Below are 27448 nucleotides of genomic sequence, written 5' to 3'. Positions count from 1 at the left end.
GTGGTTCATGGCAGGTGCTGGTTGTGGAAGCCCAGCGTTATGTACTGAGTTGAATAGGATCCAAAATGCAGCAGTCTGATTGGTCCTAGAACAATAGGATTCAGAATGCAGCAATCTGATTGGTCCTAGAACAATAGGATCCAGAATGCAGCAGTCTGATTGGTCCGCAGGAGCCACCCAATCCCAATCAGGAAGCAGCGGATAGGTGCAGCGGAGAGGCTGCTGCCATAGTCACGCATCACCTCTCCAGCCGGGAGAGGGTCGCGGGGCTATGGCTAAACGGCACCTTGTTTTTGAGCGGGAAAACAAGAGGGGGGAAATTCTCCCCCTCTCTGCGCAGCGCCTCCTGCCGCTTCGCTGAAGGGGCGCTGGGCAGAGAGGGGGAGAATTTTTTTTCCTTGTTCTCCCCCCTCTAAAACAAGGTGCGTCCTATTGTCCGGTGCGTCCTATGGTGCGAAAAATACGGTATACACACACATGCATGCACATTCACACGCAATTTCTTACTTTTTAAAAATAATTTTTATTGAATGATTTTATGGTACAAAAAACAATACAACCATACTACCACTAAATATATTTAAGAAATAAAAATTACATACATCAATATTTAGTTTGTCATTTGTTATTTACCGTCTTATTTCCTCCCAAACATTCCATACAAAAACACACATATGTGCAGACACCCCCACACCCCCACACAAAATGAGAATAATGAAAGTAAATATTTTTCCCCTTTTATCTTACAAAATCTTTTCTTCAACTTTGACTTCCTGTCAAGTCTCTTTGCATATATTTTATCTTACAATCGAACGTACACAAAACAATAAACCTTTATATATAAATTTTCCAATACATTCTGAAAACATAATAAATCCTTTTATTTCCTTTATCACTCGAATGCTAGCACAGAGTCAAAACTATTATTGTATTTTTGAACATATCTTCTATAACCATCCCATTTTTTCGCAAATTGTTGCTTTGAATTTCCTCTGAGTTTACTAGTCAATTGAGCCGCCTCCACCAATTCCTGTAATTTAATTTGCCAATCTGTTCTTTTTGGAGCCTCGTGATCTTTCCATGCCTTGGCCACAAGTATACGAGCCGCTGCGGTTGCATACAAGAATACCTCTTAGATTTTTTGGGATCTCTTTATCTAAAATACTTAATACAGTGGTGCCTCGCAAGACAAAATTAATTCGTTCCGCGAGTTTTTTCGTCTTGCGATTTTTTCGTCTTGCAAAGCACGGTTTCGGAAAAGTTTTGGAAAAGCTTCAAAAATCACCAAAGTCTTTAAAAACCTCAAAAAAGGCTACCACACCGCGTTCTATGAGTTGCTCCTCGAAGTCAAGTCGCAACTGTATTAACGGTTTTAAGAAAAAGGAAACAAACTTGCAAGACATTTCCGTCTTGCGAAGCAAGCCCATAGGGAAAATCGTCTTGCGAAGCAACTCAAAAAACCAAAAACCCTTTCGTCTTGCGAGTTTTCCGTCTTGCGAGGCATTCGTCTTGCGAGGTACCACTGTAGAAATGCTTCCGTTTTTTTCGTAAAAGTTATCCCCATCATCTTTTTAAATTCATCGTATATTTCCCCACAAAAAATCTTAATCTTTTCACACGTCCACCACATGTGGATCATGTCACCGTTATGTCACATACAATTTCTAAATGTTCTCCTTTCCCCTTTCAGACCAGCGCTGCAGCATCTTCTATGGAGCCCCCAACAAGCCTCAGTACGTGTCGGCCTTGTGCTCCGAAGACGTCTGCCAGTGCGCCGAAGGTGAGGTTGCCTGGGCGGCCTTCCGCTGGGGGTGGTGGGAAATCTGGAGCAAGGCCATCGGAGGCCCATCCCTCCCGCAGCACAAACACGCCACCTCCTTCGTTTCGCCTGGATGGTGGCTTGAGGTTCCCTAAGGCAATGCGACCAACAGCAGGATCTGAGGGACCCTGCACACGCCTCTTTTTAGGCTGTGCTTCAAACCCCACCTGCCTGGGAGTTGGGATGGAGAGATGGTGCCAGGGTCTGTTTTCTCCCCTTTTCTCGTTTTTCAAGTCTCAAATTCAGCTTCTCTGCATTTCTGCAGCCATTTGTGATTAAACCACAGAGCCTAGGACTTGCCGATCAGAAGGTCGGCGGTTCGAAACCCCGCGACGGGGTGAGCTCCTGTTGCTCGGTCCCTGCTCCTGCCAACCTCACAGTTCGAAAGCACGTCAAAGTGCAAGTAGATCAATAGGTACCGCTCCAGTGGGAAGGTAAACAGCATTTCCATGCACTGCTCTGGTTCGCCAGAAGCGGCTTAGTCATGCTGGCCACATAACCCGGAAGCTGTACGCCGGCTCCCTCGGCCAATAATGCGAGATGAGCGCCGCAATCCCAGAGTCGTCCGCAACTGGACCTAATGGTCAGGGGTCCCTTTACCTTTACACACACACACACACACACACACACACACACACACATGAAATCCTCAGGAAATTTCTTCGCCATACCAGGAATCAGGATTGTATAAAAACACAAATGTTAGTGAAAGTACCGTACACACACACACATACAAAAATCACATTATTTTAAGGGGACTTGCTTTGCAAAAATGGATACGTTAGGAGAAAGCTGCACTAAAATGCTGATCTATTATCATGAGGGCTTTTATTATCTTTTTATATATAAAAGAAACCAGCCGACTGATGTGGAAATGTGGAGAGTTTGAGATGAGAAAAGTCAGGAACGGGGAGGAACTGGAATGGACAGATTTGCCCATTGCTGGTCCCCGTTCTGTGCTCACTTTCCCTACACCTCTTCCATTACAAACCTGGACTGCCTAAACACCACCTCCCTGCCCACTTCTGTTGAAGCATCTCAGCACCCAGCCTTGCACTAATGCACCATCCATTCTTCCCTGCCAGGGGAACGTAGTGTCAAGCTCGGAGAGTCCTCCCCTCCCTTTGGTAACTCCATAGATAAGAATCAATGAGCAGTTGATAGATTTATAGCCAGTGTGCTATAGTGGTTGTGAGCGGTAGTCTCGTAATCTGGTGAACCGGGTTCGCTTCCCCGCTCCTCCACATGCAGCTGCTGGGTGACCTTGGGCCAGTCACACTTCTCTGAAGTCTCTCAGCCTCACTCACCTCACAGAGTGTTTGTTGTGGGGGAGGAAGGGAAAGGAGAATGTTAGCCGCTTTGAGACTCCTTTGGGTAGTGATAAAGCGGGATATCAAATCCAAACTCTTCTTCTTTTATTAAAGCTTCATGTTGCGGTCACAAAATACACAGCTCTCCGCAAGGAGGGCAGTTGCCACTTCTGAATCCAACTCCCTACTTCTGCAGCAAGGAGCACTCCAACATTTTTTTTTTTTTAAAAGTAATTTTTTATTGGTTTTTCACACATATATTCCATATTGTAAACATAGAGAGAAAAAAAGAACAAAAAAAAAACAGAAAAAAGCAAAAATGAAAAGTAAAAAGTTCAACCTTTCAAATCATTTTGTAAATCCAACTGGACTTCCTCACATCTTCCGAACCCAGTCAACATAAAGTTCCTCCCCCTCTCTGCCTCCTTTGCTCTCTGATACGTTCAGACCTCTGAGTCCGTGGGGAGGGGGGTTCCCCCACACTCTCAATTAATGTGTCTCCCAACTGCCTCCTCCCTTCTGAATCTCTTGCCGCTATCTCGTAGCTGGGTATCTCCTCCCTAATCTGTTCAGCTTCTGTGTCTGTGTCTGCCTGTCTCTTCTGAAAACACTGGGGGGGGTGGCAAATACTCCCCCTCCTCTTCTGAGAGAAGGTGGTCTGCCTGCGACTGCATTCCCCCATCTTCAGATCCAAACCATTCCCTGACATCTAGTTAACCTGACCTTATCTCCTCCCTCACTTGCACAGGTGCCTGTCCGCGTTTGAAGCGTACCCTCGACGAGGCCATTACGGAGCAAGCACGCATGGAGTTTGCATGCTATAGTCCCCGTGTACATTACGGTAAGGAGTTAGGGGAGGGATCAGAGACCCTCCAGCCTCTCCAGCCCGGCTCTTTTGGCTCTTGCCCCACTGATGTCTCACCATCTCTAACCCCTAATATTAATAATAATAATTTATTATTTATACCCCGCCCATCTGGCTGGGTTTCCCCAGCCACTTTGGGCAGCTCACAACAGAATATTAATATACAATAGTCCATCAAACAATAAAGCTTCCATAAACAGGGCTGCGGGACACGGGTGCCGCTGTGGGTAAAAGCCTCAGCGCCTAGGGCTTGCCGATCGAAAGGTCGGCGGTTCGAATCCCCACGGCGGGGTGCGCTCCCGTTGTTCGGTCCCAGCGTCTGCCAACCTAGCAGTTTGAAAGCACCCCCGGGTGCAAGTAGATAAATAGGGACCGCTTACTAGCGGGAAGGTAAACGGCGTTTCCGTGTGCTGCGCTGGCTCGCCAGATGCAGCTTTGTCACGCTGGCCACGTGACCCGGAAGTGTCTTCTGACAGTGCTGGCCCCTGGCCTCTTAAGTGAGATGGGCGCACAACCCCAGAGTCTGTCAAGACTGGCCCGTATGGGCAGGGGTACCTTTACCTTTACCTTTAAACAGGGCTGCTTTCAGATGTCTTCTAAAAGTCTGGTAGTTGTTGTTCTCTTTGACACCTGGTGGGAGCGCATTCCACAGGGTGGGTGCCACTACCGAGAAGGCCCTCTGCCTGGTTCCCTGTAACTTGGCTTCTTGCAGGGAGGGAACTGCCAGAAGGCCCTCGGCACTGGACCTCAGTGTCCGGGCTGAATGATGGGGGTGGAGACACTCCTTCAGGTATACAGGACCAAGGCCATTTATGGCTTCAAAGGTCAACACCAACACTTTGAATTGTGCTCGGAAACGTACTGGGAGCCAATGTAGGTCTTTCATAACAATGTAGGTGTTATGTGGTCTCAGCAGCCCCCCCCCAGTCACCAGTCTAGCTGCCACATTCTGGATTAGTTGTAGTTTCCGGGTCTCCTTCAAAGCCTCTGTGATGCATAATTTCAGACTTTGCATCTTTTCTGCTTGTGGCTCGCATGCAGCTCTGTAGCCGACTTGCAGACCCAGCTGAGGTCTGATGTTTATGCCTTTGTTGAAAATATTTGTATTCTGCCCTCTGCCTGAGAGATTTCAGGACGGTGGCGAACAACATGAAAGTTGGAGAGTTTTTTGTTTGTCTGCTGTGCATCTATACACCTCTTAAGGTATCGTAAACAAATTTTGCACGGTGGTCCTTGAGATCAAGCAGCAGATTTCTTTCTGAGCTTGGATGCAACATTCTTGAATCAACATAACAGACTGAACCTTAAAAAAATTGCAGTGGTTTTAAACTACATATTTCAAAACTGCACTGATTCTAAAAACTGGTTTCCAAGCTGCACTGAATTTTAACCACTGGTTTCAGAACTGCACTGATTTTTTTAGGCTTCCCAAGCAACACCTGGGTTCATGGCTGCTAAAGCCACAGCATTAACAAGCAAATGAGTTGACAGCTAAAAACTTTCAGGCCTGACACAAAATGCATGGGAAAATATAAAATGACTTAACCAGGGATGGAGGGAGGTTTTTTTGGCACTAGGCAGACCTCTTTGAAAATGGCATTCCATATTGGAGTGGCCGCCACTGAAAATCCCCTTCCCTTTCCCTTCTTCATACATAGCACACATTTCCAACAAGGAAATACTTGGAAAAGTTCAAGTTCCTAGTCCAGTGCACTTAACAGCCTCCAGAGCCTTGTGGGGTTTTGACTCCTTTTGTCAGTGGGCGCTTCCTGACAACCTGTGTATTGAAAAATCACCCTGATTTGCTTGCACAACATTTACACAACAGTTAGACTGAGCCTGGTCTTTCTTGAACATTCATTCTGATATTTTTATGGGGAGGTTCTATGACAATGAGCATTTGTCCTTCATTCATCTCTGGTTGCTTGCAGGATATTTACAAATCTTCTCGTAAATTATTTATTTATCTCCCATCCTTTCCCTGTCTGTCATTTACCAAACAGCAAAATGTTGTTTTTTAGTAGGATTTCTTGCCCTTGGGTGAAAAGAAATGTTTTCATCCACTTTAACTGCACAAACCTAAACTTCTGGTGTGTGACCATATTCCTCCTGCAAATTATTGCATGTTTGGAGGTGCCTTTTGTTTCTTTATTCCTTTTATATGTTGGTTTTGGAGACTCGTTTTCTTCATCAAGCAGTGTATGGTCTGAAATTAGTTCCAGTCTTGTGGGTTGCTGACATGTACCTTCCCGGCTATTGTGTCTTTTCTCTAAGAGCCAGTGTGGTGTAGTGGTTAAGAGCAGTAGACTCGTAATCTGGGGAACCGGGTTCGTGTCTCCGCTCCTCCAGATGCAGCTGCTGGGTGACCTTGGGCCAGTCAGACTTCTCTGAAGTCTCTCAGCCCCACTCACCTCACAGAGTGTTTGTTGTGGGGGAGGAAGGGAAAGGAGAATGTTAGCTGCTTTGAGACTCCTTCGGGTAGCGATAAAGCAGGATATCAAATCCAAACTCTTCTTCTTCTTCGTCTTCTCTCCCACCTTCAGGGTTCCGAGTTCGAGTGGAGCGCGAGACCCAAGAAAGCGCCTTCCGCGTCTACGAAGTTATCATCCTGGAGCCCTTGCAGTACAGTGAGCAATGTTTATTTCATTTTGTTAAGTCTACGAATCGTTTCCTAGGAAATACCTCGAAGCGATTCAACCATGAAGACGACGACAGCAGCAACAACAACAACAACAAAACCTAAAACAATTTGACATCTAAAAGCCATTACAGCAATTGCATGTATAAAAATGGATTCAAATCCGACGCAGACACTGGCTGGGCTAAAAATCTCCACTTCAATGTCTTGTTGGAAGCAGAAGGGCATCAACAGGAGTTGAAAACTCCTGGTGCAGAGTCAGGCCATAGCTGTCAACTTTCAGATTTGAAAATAAGGGATCAGCAGCCTCGAAAATAAGAGATCAGCAGCCGCACCTATTCCAGGGACAGTCTGCGGGATATCTAACAATCCGGGATAGCAGCGGGAAACGGCGCTGGAATAAGGGAATTTCCCGCAAGAAAAGGGAAGGTTGACAGCTATGAGTCAGGCTCCAATGAAAGACCCTGCTGTGGGGGCGCAAACAGCAAAATTGGGCCCGGGACCACGGCACCCACAGCACCCCTCTGCTTGCTGCCCATTCCAAATTGCCCAGCCGAAGCCTTCTTAGAGGGGTAGTTGGTTGCAGACCTGTTTGCTAGGTTTTGCTCCTGTTGTCTGCCGCCTGTAGCTGGTCCCCCCCCCCCCAATGCAGCACTGTAGCTCAGGCCTCTGGAGCGCTGCGTGTGCCCTCTGCCCAGGGGTGGGGCAAGCCACCCATTGGGCGGGGTGAGCTGGGGCAGGGCGCGCTGCATCGAGCCTCGCCAGCACAACCCGCCCCCCAGCTGTAGGGTGGCTGAGGGAGAGGCGGCGGGCAGATGCAATAATAATACAGTGGTACCTCGGGTTACATACGCTTCAGGTTACAGACTCCGCTAACCCATAAATAGTACCTCGGGTTAAGAACTTTGCTTCAGGATGAGAACAGAAATCGTGCGGCGGCAGCAGGAGGCCCCATTAGCTAAAGTGGTGCTTCAGGTTAAGAACAGTTTCAGGTTAAGAACGGACCTCTGGAACGAATTAAGTACTTAACCCTAGGTACCACTGTAATAATAATAATAATAATAATAATAATAATAATAATAATAATAATAATTTATTTCTACCCCACCCATCTGGCTGGGCTTTCCCAGCCACTCTGGGCGGCTTCCAACAAAATATTAAAATACAGTAATGCATCAAACATTAAAAGTTTCCCTGCTGTTTTGGGCAGCGTGGAGCCTGAAGGTGGCCAAGCCACCACGTCACAAGGCCCATAGCCATTTTGTCACCCCCTTCAGGGATGACACCCAGGGCAAACCGCACCGCCCTTCCTACGCCACTGGATGGCAATTATCTTAAAAATGAAACAAAAGAATTGTAAGTTCTTATTGAGGCCTTTATCCCACAATGAAACTAACCTGCCCTGTTCAGCTCATTTCCTCTTATATTATTCTCACTGCCCCCCCCCCAATCACCCCCTGACTCCCATTCTCTCTTCCTCTCCAGTCGCAGATATCGGGATCTCTGAGAACGAGATCAGGCGCTTTGTGGTCCGTGCTGCCTGTCGGACTCGCTTGGTCACCGGCCAGGAGTATCTGCTGATGGGACGCGACGGGGAGACCCGGGATGCTGAAGGACGGTAGGTTGAGGAGGGGAGGGGAATCAGGTGTTCATTGGGCTGGTTGGGGGGCGGGAGGAAGACCAGCAGGAACTGGTACCCAGAAACAGAGTTCACTGGCCTTCAGGGCTTTTTGAGAGAAGGGAGTTGAATTATACTCGGAGTCGAGAGTGGATTTCATGCTCTTCATTCAGCTCATAGTGGTGAGGAGGAATGGAAGTCCCCCCCCCCCCCCGAATGTCTGCTTTATATACATTATTTACACAACAAGCCCCATGTGATTGGCTAATTCCGGGATTCACCTGTAGGCCAATCAGGTTGCGGATTCACTTTTCCTGGAGCTGGATTGGATGGCTCCTGTGGACCAATCAGACTGCTGCCTTTTGGATCCTATTCAACTCAGTACATAACACCAGTCATGCTTAGGGATCAACTGCTGAGACGGGGTGGCTAACTTGTGGCCCTTCTAGAGGTTATTAGACCCCTGTTCCCATCAGCCCCAGCAAGTCAGGAATGATGGGAATTGTAGTCCAGCAATACCTGATGGTCCACAAGTTCCCCATCTTTGGGGCAATGGTCAGGCACTTGCTGAAGCAGAGAAGAGGTGGGGCACAAATGTTTAACAATAACAACGCCAGCGCCGAATTCAGAGGCAGTTTAGGAAGTTGCCTTATGCTGAACCCATCCAGCTCAGTATTGTCTACACAATGTGGCTTTGGGCCCTCGTATTTACGGGACCGCCTCTCCTGGTATGCCCTGCAGAGGACCTTAAGGTCCATGAATAATCTTAGCTTAGAGGTCCCAGGCTCTAAGGAAGTCAGATTATCCTGGGCCAGGGCCTTCTCAGTGATGGCTCTGACCTGGTGGAATGCTCTGTCCCATGAGAAAAGGGCCCTGCAGGATTTAAATTCCTTCCGCGGGGCCTGTAAGACAGAGCTACCACCTGGCTTTCAATTTGAACTTAGCCTGATCTTTTATTCCCCTTCCTTCCCTCCCCCTCCCCTTTTTATGAAGATTACCCGCTCTGGGATCCCACAGCTAATTCTCCCCTGGTCTCCTCACTGGCCCAAATAGGACTAATTTAGCCAGCTAGCCTCAGTGATCATCCAATGTTTATTGGATGGATTTTCCCCCTAAATTGATTTTTGAATTCTGAATTTATTGTTATTCACGTTTTATACTGTATTTTATGCTGTTTTTTGTTGCATCAATTAAGTGTTTTAAATTTGTTGTTAGCCGCCCTGAGTCCGGTTTTCTGAACTGGGAAGGGCGGGGTGTAAATAAAAAATTATTATTATTATTATTATTATTATTACACAGACTGGCAGCAGCTCTCCAGGGTTTCAGGCAGGGGGCACTCCCAGCCCTCTCCGGAGGATTCTGGGGACTGGAGGATTCTGGGGACTGGAGAGCCAGTGTGGTGTAGTGGTTAAGAGCGGTAGACTCGTAATCTGGTGAACGGGGTTTGCTTCCCTGCTCCTCCACATGCAGCTGCTGGGTGACCTTGGGCTAGTCACACTTCTCTGAAGTCTCTCAGCCCCACTCACAGAGTGTTTGTTGTGGGGGAGGAAGGGAAAGGAGAATGTGAGCCACTTTGAGACTCCTTAGGGTAGTGATAAAGCGGGATATCAAATCCAAACTCTTCTTCTTCTTCCTGCATGCAAGGCAGAGGCACACCCGCTCAGCTACTGCCCCTCCCACAAACGTTCCTTCTCTGTAAATGCAGCTGTTTTGGAGCATATCTTTGCCAAGGCAGCTCCAGATTAAACACTCCTGTGTACATTTTTTTGTGGAAGGGGGTGACTATGCCTGGCTTTTTACATGCTGACCCATCTTCTCCGCAGCCCCCAGTACCTGATGGATATGAATTCCTGGATAGAGGAGCTGCCAAAGCCCCAGAGCTGCCGAGCCACACAGCACCGCAACACCTGCTCCCAGCTCCAGTCATTCATCTCTTCCTTTGCTGTCAGCGGCTGCCGGGTCTAAGCCAGAGAAGGGGCTTCACGTCTCCTGCGCTCCCCCCCCCCCCATTTAGATACACCAGAACTCTGGCCTCTGCAGTGGAATCACTTCAGAGTACGATATATCAGCTCTGCTACATTTGGGAGGGGGCCTCGCTCAGCCTGCTGATGGGGGACCCCTGCGACTGAGAGTGTGCCTGGCCTTTTTAATGCTTTTAACGAGATTCTGGCTGCTAATTTCTAGGGAGCCCACAGACCCACTTAGGAATAACAGGAATATGTGGCCAAAATGGCGGACGGTTGCCTACAATGTGTGCCTTTAAAATCAGTGTCTGTTCCATAGGAACATGAAAATGTATACCCAGAGCATATTTGAACAAAACGGGCATTCTCACCTGAATTTAAAACAACAGTTTCCCTTTGCATAACATCAGCTACGTTTACAAGTTCAAACAGCAACTTCCGTCTGCGAATGAAGATGAGGGGTGGTCGTTGGCCGAATGAGAAGTACCGGCCTAGTCCTGTCCGAAAAGCTCTCAGCACTTACCTTTTTTATTTTAGGTTTCGCCTACAGCACCTTACAACGTATTTGCACTGTTTAAACGGCAATTTTATTCATTAAAAAGAAAGCGTTGCTTCCTGGTTTTGTTTCCTCTGCCTGTTAATTCTTTCTGCTGCCATCCTGAGTCTTGAGGAATCGCCAGGCTCAGGAGTAATGGAGTGTCCGGCTGAGGTGGACAAGGAGGGGAAACGGGAGGACGACATGTGGCAGGCTGAGCTTCAGGAGGTGGGTGCTTCACCCTCCCAGGATACAGATTCCCCGGCTGGAGAAGCAGGACTCCCATCTCTCTTCCCACAGACTGACCCCCAGACTCATAAGAAACTGATAACACAAGATTATGTTTTGCCTGTCATTGCACCCAATGTATCCATGGCTAGTCGTACTCAGAGTGGGTCCATTTAAGTTAATAGACGCAATTAATTTTGGCCAACCCGTTTGTTCAAACACAGAGGGAAACCTCTTTGGTTATGCTAAATCAAGGTGCTTCACTAGTAAGCCAAAGATATTAGGTAGACAGAGGAACAGGTATCATAGCATTGTAGAGCTGGAGGGACTCTATGATACAGTACTAGGCTTAAGAACCATATCATAGTTGTCAACTTAAGGGAAATTCCCTTATTCCAAATAGGATTCCTCGCAAGAAAAGGGAAAAGTTGACAGCTATGAACCATACTGAACATGGGTTTAAAAACAATACAAATAAAAAGCCAAGGTGGATGACAAAAATGTCATCAGTTGTTTCTGGAAAGTGCAGAGTGTCTCTGCCTGTCATCTCTCAGTAGGGATGCTGTTCCACAAAACCTGAAGCTGCTGCACTGAAAGCCCTACTCTCGAATAGTTGTACATAGGTTGAGCTTGGCTTTTTGGGGGGATTGCAAGGAAAGCCTTTCCTGCAGAGCACAGTAACCCACTGGGTGCCTAAGGAGTAAAGGGGTCTCTAGGGTAGCCTGACCCCAAGCTCTCTGGGGCCCAAACCTTGTACTTTGCCCTGGAACAGACTGGCAGCTCAGTAAGCACTAGACTAGAGGGATGATGGCAGCTGTCATCCAACTATGGATGGAGGGCACCACATTGGCCCATAGCTGTCAACTTTTCCCTTTTCTTGTGAGGAATCATATTCGGAATAAGGGAATTTCCCTTAAAAAAAGGAAAACATTGACAGCTATGCATTGGCCAGCCCCCTCTCCCACTAGTTCTTCCACAGTATCTAGGGTTGTCATATTTCAAGTGAAAATCTGGACACAAAACTTGTTAAGAACTTTTTTGGCAAAGTTGTTCAGCTTTTAAGCTAAGTTTTAGGAATTACACAAAAAAATCAACACTTCCAATATAGGCTTCCATATGCCCAGTTTTTCTGGACATTTTAAGCAACTTTCGAAAATTGCCCGGACGCCATTTTTGATGGCCAGATCCTGGCTATGTCTGGGAGATTCCGGGTGTATGGCAGCCCCAAGAGTATTTTCCTCCTCAGAGAAGCTGGATTCAGATATTTCGAAGTCAACCAAACCCACCTGAAAGAGCAACTTCTCCATGGATCTTCTCTTGGTGCAGAATCCACCCCCCACCGTCCTGTGCAATCCTATACATGTTGATTCATAAGGCAGTTCCGCTGTGTGCAATGGGTCAGGCAAGCGTGCATAGGACCCACAACTTCATAAAGTTGCAGTTGCTTAGCATTCAGAAACTTCCCAATGCTTTGTAACGGAAACAGCTTTATTACTCGCCTTACCCTCTTCCCCCAATTGCAACTAAGAGTGGAAGCTTGGGGTGTGAACATGATCCGGGTGGGATGCACGTTCACAGCCCGCAGAGGTACATCTGCGGACGTGCGGGTTGTGATTAGGCATTTCTGCGCATGTGCAAAGCGCAATTTAGCGCTTCTGCGCATGCACAACTGCCGAAACCCGGAAGTAACCTGTTCCGGTACTTCTGGGTTTTGGCGCGTCCATAACCCGAAAAAATGCAACCTGAAGTGTCTGTAACCCGAGGTATGACTCTGTGGGCTGGTGTGGCCATCCAGATGTTTGGCTGCATTTCCCATCAGCCCCAGCCTGCATGGCCAAACACCAAGGGTGATGGAATCTGTGCCACAACAACAACTGGAGCGCCACGGGTTGCAGTTCTTCCTCTAAATTTTATGGTTGCATCCCAAAATAGAGCAATCAAGTCTCTAGTTCTCTTGATGCCATAGAAAAATCCTACTTAAAGAAACAAACAAAATAGGTAAAGGTAAAAGGTAAAGGACCCCTGGATGGTTAAGTCCAGTCAAAGGCAGCTATGGGGTGCAGAACTCATCTCGCTTTTCAGGCCGAGGGAGCCAGCGTTTGTCCACAGATAGCTTTCCGGGTCATGGGGCCACCATGACTAAACCACTTCTGGCGTAACGGGACACCATGACGGAAGCCAGAGCACACAGAAACGCCGTTTACCTTCCCGCCACAGTGGTACCTATTTATCTACTTGCACTTGCGTGCTTTCGAACTGCTAGGTTGGCAGGAACTGACAGAACAACAGGAGTTCACCACCGTAAAGAGGATTCGAACCATCAGCCTTCTGATCGGCAAGCCCAAGAGGCTCAGTGGTTTAGAACACAGCGCCACAAAATAGATGTACAGGGCCCTGGGTTCACTTCAGAAAGGAATCCTGGTTTGTGACCTGGGCTCCGTCAGTAGAGCAAAAGACTCTCAATCTCCGGGTTGTGGGTTCGAGCCCCACGTTGGGCAAAAGATTCCTGCATTGCAGGGGGTTGGACTAGATGACCCTGGGTCCCCATTCCAACTCTACAATTCTAGCAGTTCAATCCATCCATGCGCTCAGACTGCAGATTGGTCGGGCTGGACTTGCCAGTCGTCGGGCTCGGCTTCAGCGAGTCACATGATGGGAAGCGGAAAACAAAGGAAAAGCCTCCCGCATAAGCAGCAAGGAGAAGCCCGAGAGGCATTTAATGCAAGTCCCCCTCCCACCCCCCTTATTTTTCATTTTTTTTAAAAAAAGGCTTAATTCGAATCCTTTCCACTGACGATCAGTTTTGCATGCTGAAGATCAGTCGCAGCGCCATCCTAGGCTGGTCTACTCTGGAGCAAGCTCCGTGGGGTTTGCTCCCAGGTAAGTGTGCGCAGGATTGCAGCCTTAATGCGGATTAGCGGCCCCCTTCGTGCAGGCTGGATCATTGCCCGGCCGTGTTTGCGGTGGGAAAGGTAAATTTAAAGGTCGTGCAATAAGGCGTATGCGCTTGAAATAAAAATAAACCAACGCGTGCCGCTGGGTGAAGAGGGGATCCTAACCCGCGTTTGAGATCCTGGGCTTTATTTCGTTTTGTGCGTTTTACTCTGTCGGGGTTTCATTGGCCTCGGGCAGCCGAAAGGGTCAGACTTTCCTGGGCTTTGACATTGGGCAGGCGCCTTGGAAATTGCTGGGCTTGCAGGAAAGCGGAGAAGCTGCAAGATCTAGTTAGCTGCTAAATCGGTTCAGAGCAATCTCTTCTCTCTCCCGGCCAGCAAAGAGCCTCTCTCCGCTATTGTTTCGCCCCAATTGGTGCAAGCCACGTAGTTTTCCTGCATGACCTTTGAAGTGCTATATTCAGGCCTAAGGCACCCATTCTCTCTCTCTCTCTCTTAATATAGGTGCTGGCTGAGCACTTTTATTGTTATTGCCACAAGCCTAACCAGGGATATCATTGAGGGCTTTATTTATTACATTTATATTCTGCTTTTATCTTCCAAGGATCTCAGAAGATCCAAGGATCTCCTCCCCTCCATTCCAGCCTCACAACAACCCTGTGAGGGAGGTTAGGCTGAGAGACGCCTTCATGGCTGCTGAGCGGGATTCGAACCCTGCTCTCGCAGATCATAGTCCGACACTCTAACTCGGGGTTTGCCAAACTGGGGTCTCCAGCTGTTTTGGGATTACAGTTCCCATCATCATCATAGCTGGTCCTGCTAGCTAGGGGTTGTAGGAGTTGTAGTCCAAAAACAGCTGGGGACTCAAGTTTGGGAAAGCCTGCTCTAACCATTACGCCACACTGGCCAGTGCCAGCCCTACTGTATTCCTTCGTTGCATCACTTCGACTGGATCACTCTATGTGGGGCTGCCCTTGAGACTGACCCAGAAACTCCAGTGGGTGCAGAATGCCGCGGTGAGACTTCTTACGGGGTCCTCGCTGCGGGATCACATTCACCCAGTGCTATACCAGCTGCACTGGCTCCCAGTGGAGTAGAGGATCAGGTTTAAGGTGCTGGTTTTAACCTTTAAAGCCCTATACAGCCTACGACTCCTTGTACCTACGGGACCGCCTCTCCTGGTATGCCCCACGGAGGACCTTACGGTCTTCAAATAAAAACATCTTGGAGGTCCCAGGCCACAGAGAGGTTAGGCTGGCCTCAACCAGAGCCAGGGCCTTTTCAGTGCTGGCCCCGATCTGGTGGAACGCTCTGTCACAAGAGACTAGGGCCCTGCGGGACTTGACATCTTTCCGCAGGGCCTGCAAGACAGAGCTGTTCCACCAGGCCTTTGGCCAGGGCACAGCCTGAATCCCTCCTTTGGCAATCCTCACAGAACTCTAGCCCAATGGTTGCCATGAATTTGATTATGAATTGATTTTAGAATGTATTTAAATTAATTGATTGTGATTTTATGTAAAGTGTATTATTTTTACTGTTGTCAGGCACTCTGAGCCCGGCTTCGGCAGGGGATGGTGGGATATAAATAAATTATTACTATTATTATTGTTGTTGTTATTATGACCCCTTGGTTCTCTTTCAACTCTACAATTCTAGAATTATGCTCAGAGGAGCCCCATTGAGGTTAATAGACATGACTGACTCGGGGTCATTAATTTCAATGAGTGGCCTCTGAGTCACGTTCACATTTGATGTGCTGAGATTCCACTTTAAACAGTCTTGGTTTCCCTCCTAAATTCCTGAGGGCTACAATTTCCAGGGTACACTGTGGAGAAGAGCTAGCTAGCTGCTGAAATGTCTCTGCAAAGGCTGGTAGCTTTTGAAGGATAGTTTGCAAGGCAGGGTTTATTCGCCCCCTTGGCATTTAGAGAATGGCTGCAACTCAGTCCAAACCCTGGCAGCTCTGGGTATACCAAGCTGAGAATGTCGCCTGCCTGAAACTCGCAAGAGCCTCTGTCGGTCAGTGTAAACAACACTGAGCTAATTGCGACTTTGTATAATACAGTTTCCTATCTAGGAAAGATTCTCCGCTTGAGACCCTGGAAAACCGCTGCCAGAAAGAGACCCCAGTCCTGGGCTAGATGAATCGGGGGTCTGATTTGATACCATATGCCATGCCAGCCTCAGTTACTTATCTGTAAAATGGAAATAATTACGATTCATGTTGCAGGGTCGTTGTTGTGAGGGCTGCATACAGTACAGAGCCTTTTATCCCTGTGGGTTAAACCACAGAACCTAGGACCTGCCGATCAGAAGGTCGGCGGTTTGAATCCCCGTGACGGGGTGAGCTCCCGTTGCTCGGTCCCTGCTCCTGCCAACCTAGCAGTTCGAAAGCACGTCAAAGTGCAAGTAGATAAATAGGTACTGCTCCGGCGGGAAGGTAAACAGCGTTTCCGTCTGCTGCTCTGGTTTGCCAGAAGCGGCTTAGTCATGCTGGCCACATGACCCGGAAGCTGTACGCCGGCTCCCTTGGCCAAGAAAGCGAGATGAGCGCCGCAACCCCAGAGTCGGTCGCGAATGGACCTAATGGTCAGGGGTCCCTTTACCTTTACCTCTTCACTGCAACTATTTTTATATACCGAATTATTTTCAGATGTTGACATTGTTTGTATATTTGGAACCATTTTTATATTTATGATTGTAACTCTTTTGTTTTACACAGGTATATATATATATATATATATATATATATATATATATATAATCATTGTAACCTGCCTCTGAGCCTTGTGTTGAAAGGCAGGTAATAAAAATTCTGTGGATTTTTAGCTCTTCTGTAGCAAAAGTGGACCGGTGCTGCTGTTTTGTTTCAAGGAAGACTTTTGAGGATGTGGCTGTGTGAGTTTCGTGGAAGTGTGATGAAGATCTGATGCACTCAGACAGATGAATTCTATCCTGGGTGGTCCTGCAAGAAAATCACAGGAATATGGCCTCTCTGGGTAAGGATTCCTTTCTGAATTTTGCGTTAGACGGCTGAGAGGCTTAGAAGCCTAGGGCTGTCTTTGGCAGTTCCAGTATTCATGGAAGATTTGTGCTTGGAGATTACAGGGCTGATTTTACCCCTGCCCTTTGTGTGAATGACAATGTGCTTTGAATAAGACTGGTTAGTCCAGATTTCAGAAAGCAAAGGACATTTTATTGAAATTAGGGGTCGCCGTCCCCCGCCCTACTGCAAATATTTTGAAATAATGAATGTCCCTTGTTGGTGGCAGATCTCATTTTTTAACTGGTTGGAACACGGGGGTGGGGGTGGGGGGGTGGAATCACATAATTGCAAACATAAGAAAAGTATTATTATTATTACAGTGGAACTTTGGTTTTCAAGCGTCTCAAAAGCCGAACGATTTGGCGATTTGGAACCTGAACGCCGAATGCTTCCGTTTCCAAACATGCCTCAGAAGTCGAATGGCTTCCAAGGCATGTTTCTCCATTTTTTCAATAGATTCTGCGGACCGCCCATTGCGCCTCGGTTGTCACACGTTTTGGAAGTTGAACATTCTTCCAGAACAGATTATGTTCAACAACCGAGGTTCCACTATTTTATTATTTATTGAACTTATATACCAGCCGGTACCCGCACGTCTCAGAGCTGTTCACAGAATAAAAGTACAAAAAATGAATATCAATAGCATCAAAAACCCCACAAACAATACCCCAGCCCAATACATCATCATTATTATTATTATTATTATTATTATTATTATTATTATTAAAATTAAAATCTACCAACTACATTCCTCATGCTTAACAGTTTTGGACATTACTAATTCCAGACATCTCAGACCCTTCTCCTCTTCTCTTTGATTAGAGTTTCCTAACGTGACCATAAAGCTGGAAGACGAAGATGAGATGCCATGGCTCCCAAATAACCAGGGATCAGAGGATATTAAGAATTCCCCAGGCGACCGCTCAGGTGCTGGATTGGTTCAGCTAAACAGTGTGATGCATATATAATTATTCATAGATAATTTTTTGTTTCAGGTTGCCCACACCACGCTTTCTGCCGATTCTGGTGGATAGGAAAACAAAGGCTGACACCTTTCATGAGAACTAGAGGCATGAAATAGCTGAGCTGCTAGCCAGGATGCCCATAATGGTTACCTCTGATCTCAGCCCTGAGTTTGTTGGGCAGCCTTTGGCAAGCTTTGATGCTTAGCCTCCACTTTCCTTCCCCACCAGCTGCAGTATGGGGATAATACAAGGACTTCACTTAGAACAGTGGTTCTCAACTTGCGGGTCCCCAGATGTTGTACTACAACTCCCATCATCCCTGAGCTCTGGCCTTGCTAGGTAGGGGTGATGGGAGTTGTAGTCCAACAACATCTGGGGACCCACAGGTTGAGAAAGGCTGACTTAGAAGGTTGTTCTAATGCTAAGTGCATATAATGTTACATCAAATTATTTTATCAAAGGCTATTTCAGGTGTTTCTTGCTTTCCATGTGCCATTATTATTATTATTATTATTATTATTATTATTATTACCATCTACAGGAGGCCCTCTCCTGCCAAGCTCAGTGATCAATTGGGGATACAGGGATGTGATGATCTTTTAGGAATCCTGGTCCCAATGTTGGTAAACAAAGCCCTATGTGACAAGTACCTGTTACCTTGGTTCCTTCTGATTACATTGGTCACTTTTTCACCTCAGCAGGATTCCCTGTTCCTAAAACTGAAGTGGTCCGTGGGGGAGATCCCTGGATCCCAGAGCCTGTTTTGGAAGAAAAAGAGATCCCAGCAGACTACGGCTCGGGTAAGCGGAAAGATCTGGGCAAACTCTTGGGAATCAACCTAGGCTTTTGACAGGAAGAGAACGTGGAAACTCTTGCCTGTTCATAACTTTGAGAGACAAATGTGGTGCAATGGGTAGTGTTAGACGATGACTTAGAAGACCCAGGTTCACAATCTCATTCAGTCGGGATAAAATATTGGTAGAATGGGGGCCAACCATGTATACCATCGCGAACTTCTTAGAGGAAGGGTGACTCAACAGTGTGACACATCAGGGTTGGGAGTACTTGTGTGTCCCTCCAGATGTTGTCGGGACTCCATTTCCCATCAGCCCCTAGCCAACATGGCCGATGCACAGGAATGCTGGGAGTTGTAGAGACATAAACAGAGGAGCGCAAGGCCCAGCCCGTTCCAGACACTTCCAAGGTCATAACAGGAGGATCTGGACAGCTTTTCTGTGGGTGGGAAAGTGTAACATGTAGCCTGGCTCTGCGTTATTGGGGAAAGCTCTGGGATTTGGACAGGTTGGTGCCCTCTTCTGCCTGTCATGGAGCCAGCTCCTCAGCCGCCATCCTCTCTTCTCATTCCCCGAGCAGAGCTTCCGGATGTGATAATTAAGTTGGAACAAGAAGAGGTGCCGTACGTTCCCTGCCGCCCGGTTTCGGAGGCCAGTGTGACATTCCAGGCGGCCCACTCAGGTGAGTGAGCTTCAAACTACCGTAACTTGATATTGGGACCTTCATTAGCCTCATAACTGCATATGCAGTTTCTCCTCACGATAGTGGCCAACCTCATAAGCAGGACCCAAAATCTCCCAGCTTCCCCTTGCTATTTGTTTCCGATATGTGAGGTGCACTTGCAGATATACTGCTTTTGAACATGAGGGTTCTGTCTTGGTATGGATAATATGACAGCAAGTGTGCCATGACTGTGGCAGAGAATGTTTCCCAAGCAGAAGGTCCCATAACAGCCACCTTCAGATATCTCAAGGGCTGTCACGTGGAAGAAGGAACAATCTTGTTTTCTCCTGCTCTGGAGGGTAGGATTTGAACCAATGGCTTCAAGTTACAAGACAGGAGATTATGACTAAACATCAGGAAAAAAATTCTGACAGTAAGAGCTGTTCATTAGTGGAACAGACTCCCTCATGAAGTGTTGTATTCTCCTTCATTGGAGGTTTTAAGCAGAGGTTGGAGGGCCATCTGCCATGGATGCTTTAGCTGAGATACCTCCATTGCAGGGGGTTGGACTAGATGACCCTCGGGGTCCCTTGCAACTCTACAGTTCTATGATTCTGTGATCAGTCTTGAACATGAGACCTTCTGCATGGGAAATGTCTGTTTGCAGTGTTTGGGAGAGTGGTTTTGTGGGGCTTGTTTGGTCCTGCTGTAAAGTCTGTCTGCAAGTTCTTTTTGACTTTGTAAAGAAAGACGTTAAAGCGCTCTGTTTACTCTGATAGGAGATGGACGCGACAGAATATTCATGGGAGAAATGCCATATTACTCAGGCTTTGGGAGAAGCTTCGGCGACAAACAAGGCCTTATCAAACACGAGAGCCAACACCCCGCAGAGAAACCGCACAAGTGTTCCTGCTGCTCTAAAAGCTTCATGAAAAGATCCAACCTTCGCACACATGAGAGAATCCACACGGGAGAAAAGCCATTTCGGTGCTCCGAGTGCGGGAACAGCTTCAGCGACGGATCCAGCCTTATTCGGCATAAGCGGAAACACACGGGCGAGAAACCCTACAGTTGCTCAGTCTGTGGGAAACGGTTCAATCAGAGCTCCAGCCTTATCAGGCATGAGAGAAGCCACACTGAGCACAGGCCTTACAAATGCTTAGAGTGTGGCAAAAGATTCAACCAGAGTTCGACCTTGGTCAGACATGAGAGGATCCATAGAGAACAAAAACTCTTTAAATGTCCGGATTGCGACAAAAGATTTATTCAGACTGCGAGCCTCCTTGCACATCAGAGAATCCACCGGGGCGAAAAGCCGTATAGCTGCTCCGTGTGTGACAAGGGCTTTCTTCAGAGATCAAACCTCCTCATTCACGAGATGAAACACACCGGCTTGAAGCCGTTCAAATGTTCAGACTGTGGGAAAGGCTTCAATCAGAACTCGAGCCTTGTCATACACAGGAGAATCCACACCGGAGAAAAACCATACAATTGTTCCCACTGCAGGAGACCTTTCAGCGACAAATCGAGCCTTAACAAACACGAGAGAGCCCACAGAGGGGACAAGCCGTTTAAGTGCTCCACTTGCGGGAAAAGCTTTGTCCGGAGGTCGCACCTTCTCACACACGAGAGAATCCACACGGGAGTGAAGCCGTTCAAATGTTCGGACTGCGGGAAAAGCTTCAGCAGCCGCTCGCATCTGATACGGCACGAGGGGACTCACACGGGCGAGAAGCCCTACGATTGCTCTTTCTGCGGGAAGAGCTTCAACCGGAAGTCCAACCTGACGAATCACGAGAGGACGCACACGGGAGAGAAGCCCTATCGGTGCTCCGACTGCGGGAAAAGCTTCAGCGACAGGTCGAGCCTCATCAAGCACGAGAGGATCCACACGGGAGAGAAGCCCTACAGCTGCGCGGCCTGCGAGAAAAGCTTCAGCGACAAGTCGAGCCTCATCAGGCACGAGAGGATCCACACGGAGGAGAAGCCTTATAAATGCTCAGATTGCGGGAAGGGTTTCAACCAGAGCTCAAGCCTCATCGTCCACGAGAGAACCCACACGGGGGAGAAGCCGTTCAAGTGCTCGGACTGCGGGAAAGGCTTCATCCGGAGAACGATTCTCAACAAGCACGAGAGAACCCACACTGAGGAGAAGCAATGAAAGAAGGCCTGGACTGCGAACGGGGCTCGGGTCGTCTAAGCTGTGAAGAAACTCCGCTGGAATGAGACTATTAGGACTGATATAGTGGTAGCGATGCAGCTGTGAAACAAGAAGTCCCTGGTTTGGTGAGATCGCCTCTGTCGTGATCTCAGGTCACTGTAGGCGAGCCAGTCCTCCCAACCTTTGGGACATGGATTCACACCTGGGCTGTGGCCCAACACAGGATTAGGCCTAATTAAAATTCACTGGTTACAGTGAGCTGAACATGCTCAACCCCAACGTCAGATGGGTTATGACCCTCATGTTTTTCCAGGGTGGGGAAAATGTCTGTGTTGGGGGAGGGAAATGGGCGAGGGGCTCAACACCAGGTATAGGCAGACTTCAGGCTTGCTGGTTCTAATTATTATTATTATTATTATTATTATTATTATTATTATTATTACATGAGCTTTGTTTTTTTTAAAAATCCATCTAAAAGGCTATCTATAGCAGGGAAGAAAAACAGACAGAAGCCTAAATACAGAAAATAGTACATGCAAAAATAACTGGGTAATCATACTTTTTGCATTACAGTATTAGCACTGAGATGAGGGCTGTGGGCTGGGGATTGTGGGAAGGAGTCAGTGGGCATTTACTGTAATGGGTTAAATAATCCAGTTTTATATTTGTTTGTTGGGAGTGGAGTTTCAATATAAATGACAAAACAGCCCATTTCCCCTCACCTTGGTATTCAGAGTTGGGTTCTTAGCTTGCCCAACACGGAATTAGGCCTCTTCTGCACTATACATTTAAAGCAGTATTGTATCACTTTAAACAGACATGACTTTCCCCTCAGAGCTTCCTGAGAACTGTGCCGTGTTTTTAAGACCCTTATTTCCCCTAGAAAACTACATTTCCCAGAATTCCCTCCAAAGGGGGCTTGACTGTTAAACCACTCATAAGCTGGCAGCTCTGTGACGTAAACACAGAATTGTTAGGAGACCCTGTTCCCCAAATCTGAGAGTCCATTCCTCTTCCCATGGAACTCTGGGAATTGTAGCTCTGTGAGGGGAATGGGGGGTTCCCCTAACTGCTCTCAGGGCCCTTCACAAACTACAGTTCCCAGGATTCCTTGGGGGAAGAAACCATGACTGTTTAAAGTGGTGCGATACGGCTTTAAATTTATATAGTAGATGGGGGCCTTACTTTCAACCTTGAGCCTCACCAACTAAATCCAGGAGCAAAATATGGGTGATGCGGGCGGCGCTGTGGTCTAAACCACTGAGCGTCTTGGGCATGCGAAGCAGAAGGTCAGCAGTTCGAATCCCCCCAACGCGGTGAGCTCCCGTTGCTCTGTCCCAGCTCCTGCCAACCTAGCAGTTCGAAAGCACACCAGTGCAAGTAGATAAATAGGTACCACCGCGGCAGGAAGGTAAACGGCGTTTCCGTGTGCTCTGGCACTTGTCACGGTCCTCCATGCGCCAGTGGTTTAGTCATGCTGGCCACATGACCCAGAAAAGCTGTCTGTGGACAAATGCTGGCTCCCTCGGCCTGAAAGCGAGATGTGCGCCGTAACCCCATAGTCGCCTTTGACTGGACCTAACCATCCAGGGGTCCTTTACCTTTTTTTTACAAAATATGGAAGTAGAGGGTGGGGCCGCATACAAAATGGCGGCTTGGGAGGTGTAGCTGCGCCTCATGAGCCACACGCTGGAGCAACCTGTGTATACAATTGAAATTGTATGGCTTTGAGTTAGAGCTCATCAGGGATTTGGGGTTTTTTTTGAGGTGAGGGTAAGCGGGTGAGCTTCCCTTAGGCCTCTAGGCGGTCATTGTGAGAATAGGATGCTGAACCAGACATGCCTTTGCCCTGAACTGCTGCCATATTTAAACAATTGGCCCCCAACGACTCCTGAACATGCATTGCAAATTATCCAATGATCTACCTGGCAACCCCAGTCTACCTTCTACCTACCCCTGGCATGGAACAGCTTCCCACGGCAGTCACATCCACAATGGTTATTTAAATTACACCGCTTCCCGCCACAAAAATCCTGGGAGCTGTAGTGTGCTGGGAATTATAGTTCTGTGAACGAGAATTCTTCAGGGGAAGCCATGTTCTTTAAAGATGATGTGTGTGTGTGCCCCATTCAGCAATACCAGCATATCTTCTCGCATGGATATGGCACCCTTCTTGCACCCCAATTCTTTTATCCTGCATGCTGATTGTTCCTCTGCGGAGCCTTAAAAATAAAAGCCACGTTTTGAAGCTGTCTTGAGGCAGAGGAAGGTTCTTTTGTGTGACGATGAAGCAATTTATGCATCTGTAGCAAGACGCAAGTAGACATCCTAATAAACAAATAGTCTCTCTATAATTATTTTGGTCTTCTGTTGTGTTTGAGAAGCCTTCCAGGAACTGGGCAGCGGTCAATTCGCCCAATGGAATCTTTCTGCCCTAAGAGGTGGAGGCTCCTGTCTAAAAAGACATGGCACGCAAGGAAACAGGAACGGGAGCAGATGAGGAAAAGCAAGTTCAAGTAGTTAGCTATGGCAGCTCAGTCGAAGTGGTGGTCTCCTACCAGTGGCAGGTGCTAGAGAATAAACAACAAAGAGGGGAGGGTTATCTTTGGGTTCTCTTCGTCAACTTTTGAGAGGCATCTGCCTGGACCCATGTTAGAAACAGGATGCTGGGTTCTGGTTCAGCGATACCCAAAGGGCCAGAGTGAAGAGGCTAAGAGAGCCCAGCAGGCTGGATTACTGCAATGTGATCTGTGTGGGGCTGCCCTTGAAGTTGCTCCAGAAGATGTAGCTGGTGCAAAATGAGGCAGCTTGACTGCTCGACGTGGCAGGATATTGCCGACACATTGCTAAGTCTCAGGTGCCAGGATACCTGAAAGATTCTCAGCCGGCTTATATATCCAGTTGATCACTGCTCAGCAGGTGAGGGCCTCTTGCAGATTCCATCTTACTGGCAGGTCTGTTCCCCGGAGTGGAGGAATCCCCCTTTGTAATTCCTCCCTGCTAAATACTAAACTGGCGTGTCTCATTTCAGCACCTACTGAAGCCCTCTTTCAACAAGCATTTAAAGCTAAGATCTTTCTTTTCCCAAACTGTATTGCAAGGTGCTTTTATTGTTTCATTACTCGTTCATTAGCTGGGCTCCCTTGTGAGGAGAGGTGGGATAGAAAGTTAACTAATAAATCAGCTTTCTAAAATATTGCGGGGAAAACAACTCACTGCCTGCTTGTGTGTTTATTGTCTGGGAAAGAAGTATGTCCAAGATAACTTTCACCTCACTTAAGAGGTGACAACCAGGCTCTGCAACAAAATGTTGCAGTGTACAGGTGTACTGCTTTTTTTGTTTTTTTGTTTTTTTTTTTATTAATATTTATTGAAGTTTTCCAAAAGAAAAAACAAAAAGAAAAAGAAAAAGAAAAAACATACACAGAAAAAGAGCGAAAGTAAGAACATCCAAAACCAACCCTTACAACAATAATCATATCCTCTTTTAGACTTCCTTCAACGTTACTGACAATCGTTCATTATTATCCTTTTGATACACATTTCTTTCTTCTTTCCATATTGCCTTTTATTCATCCCATCCTTACAGTCTCTACTAACAATATTTATTATTTATTTACAGAGCCTCTTTGAAGCATGCTAGCGTTATTTTCACACCATAATTGCTTTCCAGATAACACACAAATTTCTCCCAGTCTTTTATAAATTTTTGATCTTTGGAATATCTGATTTTCCCTGTTAATCTATCCAATTCAGCGTATTCTGTAAGTTTCACTCTCCACTCTTCTACCGTTGGAACCTCCTCTGACTTCCATTTCTGAGCTAGCGTAACTCTGGCAGCTGTTACAGCGTACTGGAAAAGTTTATAATCTTTTCTTCTGACATCCTTCCCTATGATTCCTAAAAGAAATGCTTCTGGTCTTTTCACGAAGGTATACTTCAGCATCTTTTTCAGCTCGTTATAGATCTCCTCCCAAAAGCTTTTGACTTTTTTACACTCCCACCACTGATGGAAGAATGTCCCCACCTTATCTTTACACTTCCAGCACTTATTATCTACCTTGTACATCCTTGCCAATTTAGAAGGTGACAGATACCATCTGTAAAGCATTTTCATCGTGTTTTCCCTCAATAACGTGCAGGCCGTAAATTTTATATTCTCTTTCCACAACCTTTCCCAATCCTCCATTTGAACATTGTAACCAAAATCCCTTTCCCATTGTACCATCACCGATTTCACCTCTTCGTCTTTTGTGTGCCACTCCAACAGTAGTTTGTACATTTTTAACAGGTTTTTATCTTCAGTATTTATTATCTCTTTTTGAAAAATAGATTCTTTTTCTTCATAGTTCCTTTCCTTCAACTCTTTTTTAAACATTTCATTTATCTGAAAGTAGTTTAGCCAGTCATATGTCAGTGCTTTAACTTGTTCATAGGGCTTTAATTTCCACTTCCCTCCCTCTTTGATGACCATTTCTCCATAGTTTCCCCACTTCCCTCTCATATTAGTTGTCTTAATACACCTCATTTCTAACGGGGATAACCAGTGCGGAATTTTCGGTTCTAATATATTTTTATATCTGTCCCATACCTCTATTAATGCACCTCTAAAAATGTGGTTAGTGAATCCCTTATGCACCCTCTTTTTGTCGCTCCATAGGTACCCGTGCCACCCGAATCTGTTGTTAAACCCTTCCAAGTCTAATAATTCTTTATTCTCCAACTTTACCCATTCTTTTAACCAGCACAGGCATGCCGCCTCATAATAGAGTCTCATGTCTGGTAGGGAGAAGCCACCTCTTTCTTTTATATCTGTTAATAACTTAAATTTAATTCTGGGCTTCTTCCCTTCCCAGACATATCTCGAAATCGCCTTCTGCCATTCTTTAAAAAATTTTAAACCTCTTATTATGGGTATCGTTTGGAACAAAAATAACAGCTTAGGGAGCACCATCATCTTTACCATTGAAATTCTGCCCCAGAGTGACAATTTCATTCTAGCCCAAATCTCCAGGTCTTTTTTCACACCTCTCCAAACCGGGATATAATTATATTGATATAAATCTATATTTTTATCAGAAAGCCATATTCCTAAATATTTGATCTTCTTTACCGCCTCAATCTCTGTTCTTTGCTGTAGGAGCTCGATCTTATCTCTATCCAAGTTTTTAACTATCATTTTAGTCTTTTTCTTGTTCAGTCTGAATCCTGCTAATTTCCCAAATTGTTCCATTTCATTTAATATCTCCCTTATACTTTCCGTGGGTTCTTCCACCGTCAGGACCACATCATCCGCATAAGCCTTAATTTTATATTCATTTACCCCTAATGTCACCCCTTTAATTTGTTTATTTTGTCTTATAGCATTTAGTAAAACTTCCAAGACCACTATGAACAGTAATGGCGAGAGTGGGCATCCCTGCCTTGTACCTTTACCTATTTTTATTTCTTCCGTGATAACACTATTTACTATTAACCTTGCCTTCTGATCTGTGTAAATTGCTTGGACACCGTTAAGGAAATCTTGTCCCACCTCCATAAACTCCAAATTTTTTAACATAAATTCCCAGATTACATTATCGAAGGCCTTTTCTGCGTCCACAAATATTAGGCTTGCTGGTTTGTCATATCTATCGGACAGAAATTCGATGACGTTAACTATGTTTCGTATATTATTTCTTATCTGTCTGCCCGGCAGAAAGCCCTCTTGGTCTCTATGTATGATCTTTATCAGTGTCTTTTTTAGTCTCTTAGCTAAAATTCCTGCAAAGATCTTGTAATCTGTATTTAACAACGAGATGGGTCTATAGTTCTTAACCTGTGTAGGGTCCGAATCTTGTTTCAATATTATTGTAATAAAAGCCTCTTTCCACGTTCCTGGGATGTCCTTCTCTTTTAGAATGTTATTCATAACTTTGGTCAACGGGTCTATCAATGTATCTTTCAT

At 46.5% G+C, this 27448-nt stretch overlaps 2 protein-coding genes across 8 annotated transcripts in view; both read left to right on the top strand.

Moving 5' to 3' along the window:
* LOC114592138 (complement C4-like) overlaps nucleotides 1-10832 on the top strand; it is a 63287-nt gene extending 52455 nt beyond the window's left edge. Inside the window, exons 37-41 of the mRNA XM_077920919.1 lie at nucleotides 1691-1780; nucleotides 3878-3970; nucleotides 6538-6621; nucleotides 8118-8250; nucleotides 10074-10832. Coding sequence (XP_077777045.1) covers nucleotides 1691-1780; nucleotides 3878-3970; nucleotides 6538-6621; nucleotides 8118-8250; nucleotides 10074-10215 — 542 coding nt within the window. The 3' untranslated portion in view covers nucleotides 10216-10832. The remainder of the gene's footprint in view (nucleotides 1-1690; nucleotides 1781-3877; nucleotides 3971-6537; nucleotides 6622-8117; nucleotides 8251-10073) is intronic.
* Nucleotides 10833-13697: 2865 nt separating this feature from the next.
* LOC114592306 (uncharacterized) lies at nucleotides 13698-23855 on the top strand. 7 transcript variants are annotated; one of them, XM_077921922.1, is made up of 6 exons: nucleotides 13698-13857; nucleotides 16750-16870; nucleotides 17740-17844; nucleotides 18581-18682; nucleotides 19257-19358; nucleotides 20120-23855. In XM_077921922.1, exons 2-6 carry the CDS (start codon nucleotides 16858-16860, stop codon nucleotides 21499-21501), a joined length of 1704 nt encoding a protein of 567 aa, XP_077778048.1. In that variant the 5' UTR covers nucleotides 13698-13857; nucleotides 16750-16857; the 3' UTR covers nucleotides 21502-23855. The 7 variants fall into 7 exon arrangements, with proteins under 7 accessions (XP_077778048.1, XP_077778045.1, XP_077778028.1 ...); XM_077921919.1 differs by having other exon boundaries at nucleotides 16746-16870; XM_077921902.1 differs by having other exon boundaries at nucleotides 16701-16870.
* Nucleotides 23856-27448: the final 3593 nt, after the last annotated feature.

Source organism: Podarcis muralis, chromosome 2, assembly GCF_964188315.1.
Source record: "Podarcis muralis chromosome 2, rPodMur119.hap1.1, whole genome shotgun sequence".
Lineage (NCBI taxonomy): Eukaryota > Metazoa > Chordata > Lepidosauria > Squamata > Lacertidae > Podarcis > Podarcis muralis.
This window is presented reverse-complemented; position numbering and strand designations above follow the sequence as displayed.

What these genes read in the sequence shown, in the direction of transcription:
- LOC114592306 (XM_077921922.1), top strand. An exon ending in TTCCCCAGGCGACCGCTCAG is followed by an intron (nt 17,845 to 18,580) that starts GTGCTGGATTGG and finishes TTTTCACCTCAG; the next exon opens with CAGGATTCCCTGTTCCTAAA. An exon ending in ATTCCAGGCGGCCCACTCAG is followed by an intron (nt 19,359 to 20,119) that starts GTGAGTGAGCTT and finishes TTACTCTGATAG; the next exon opens with GAGATGGACGCGACAGAATA.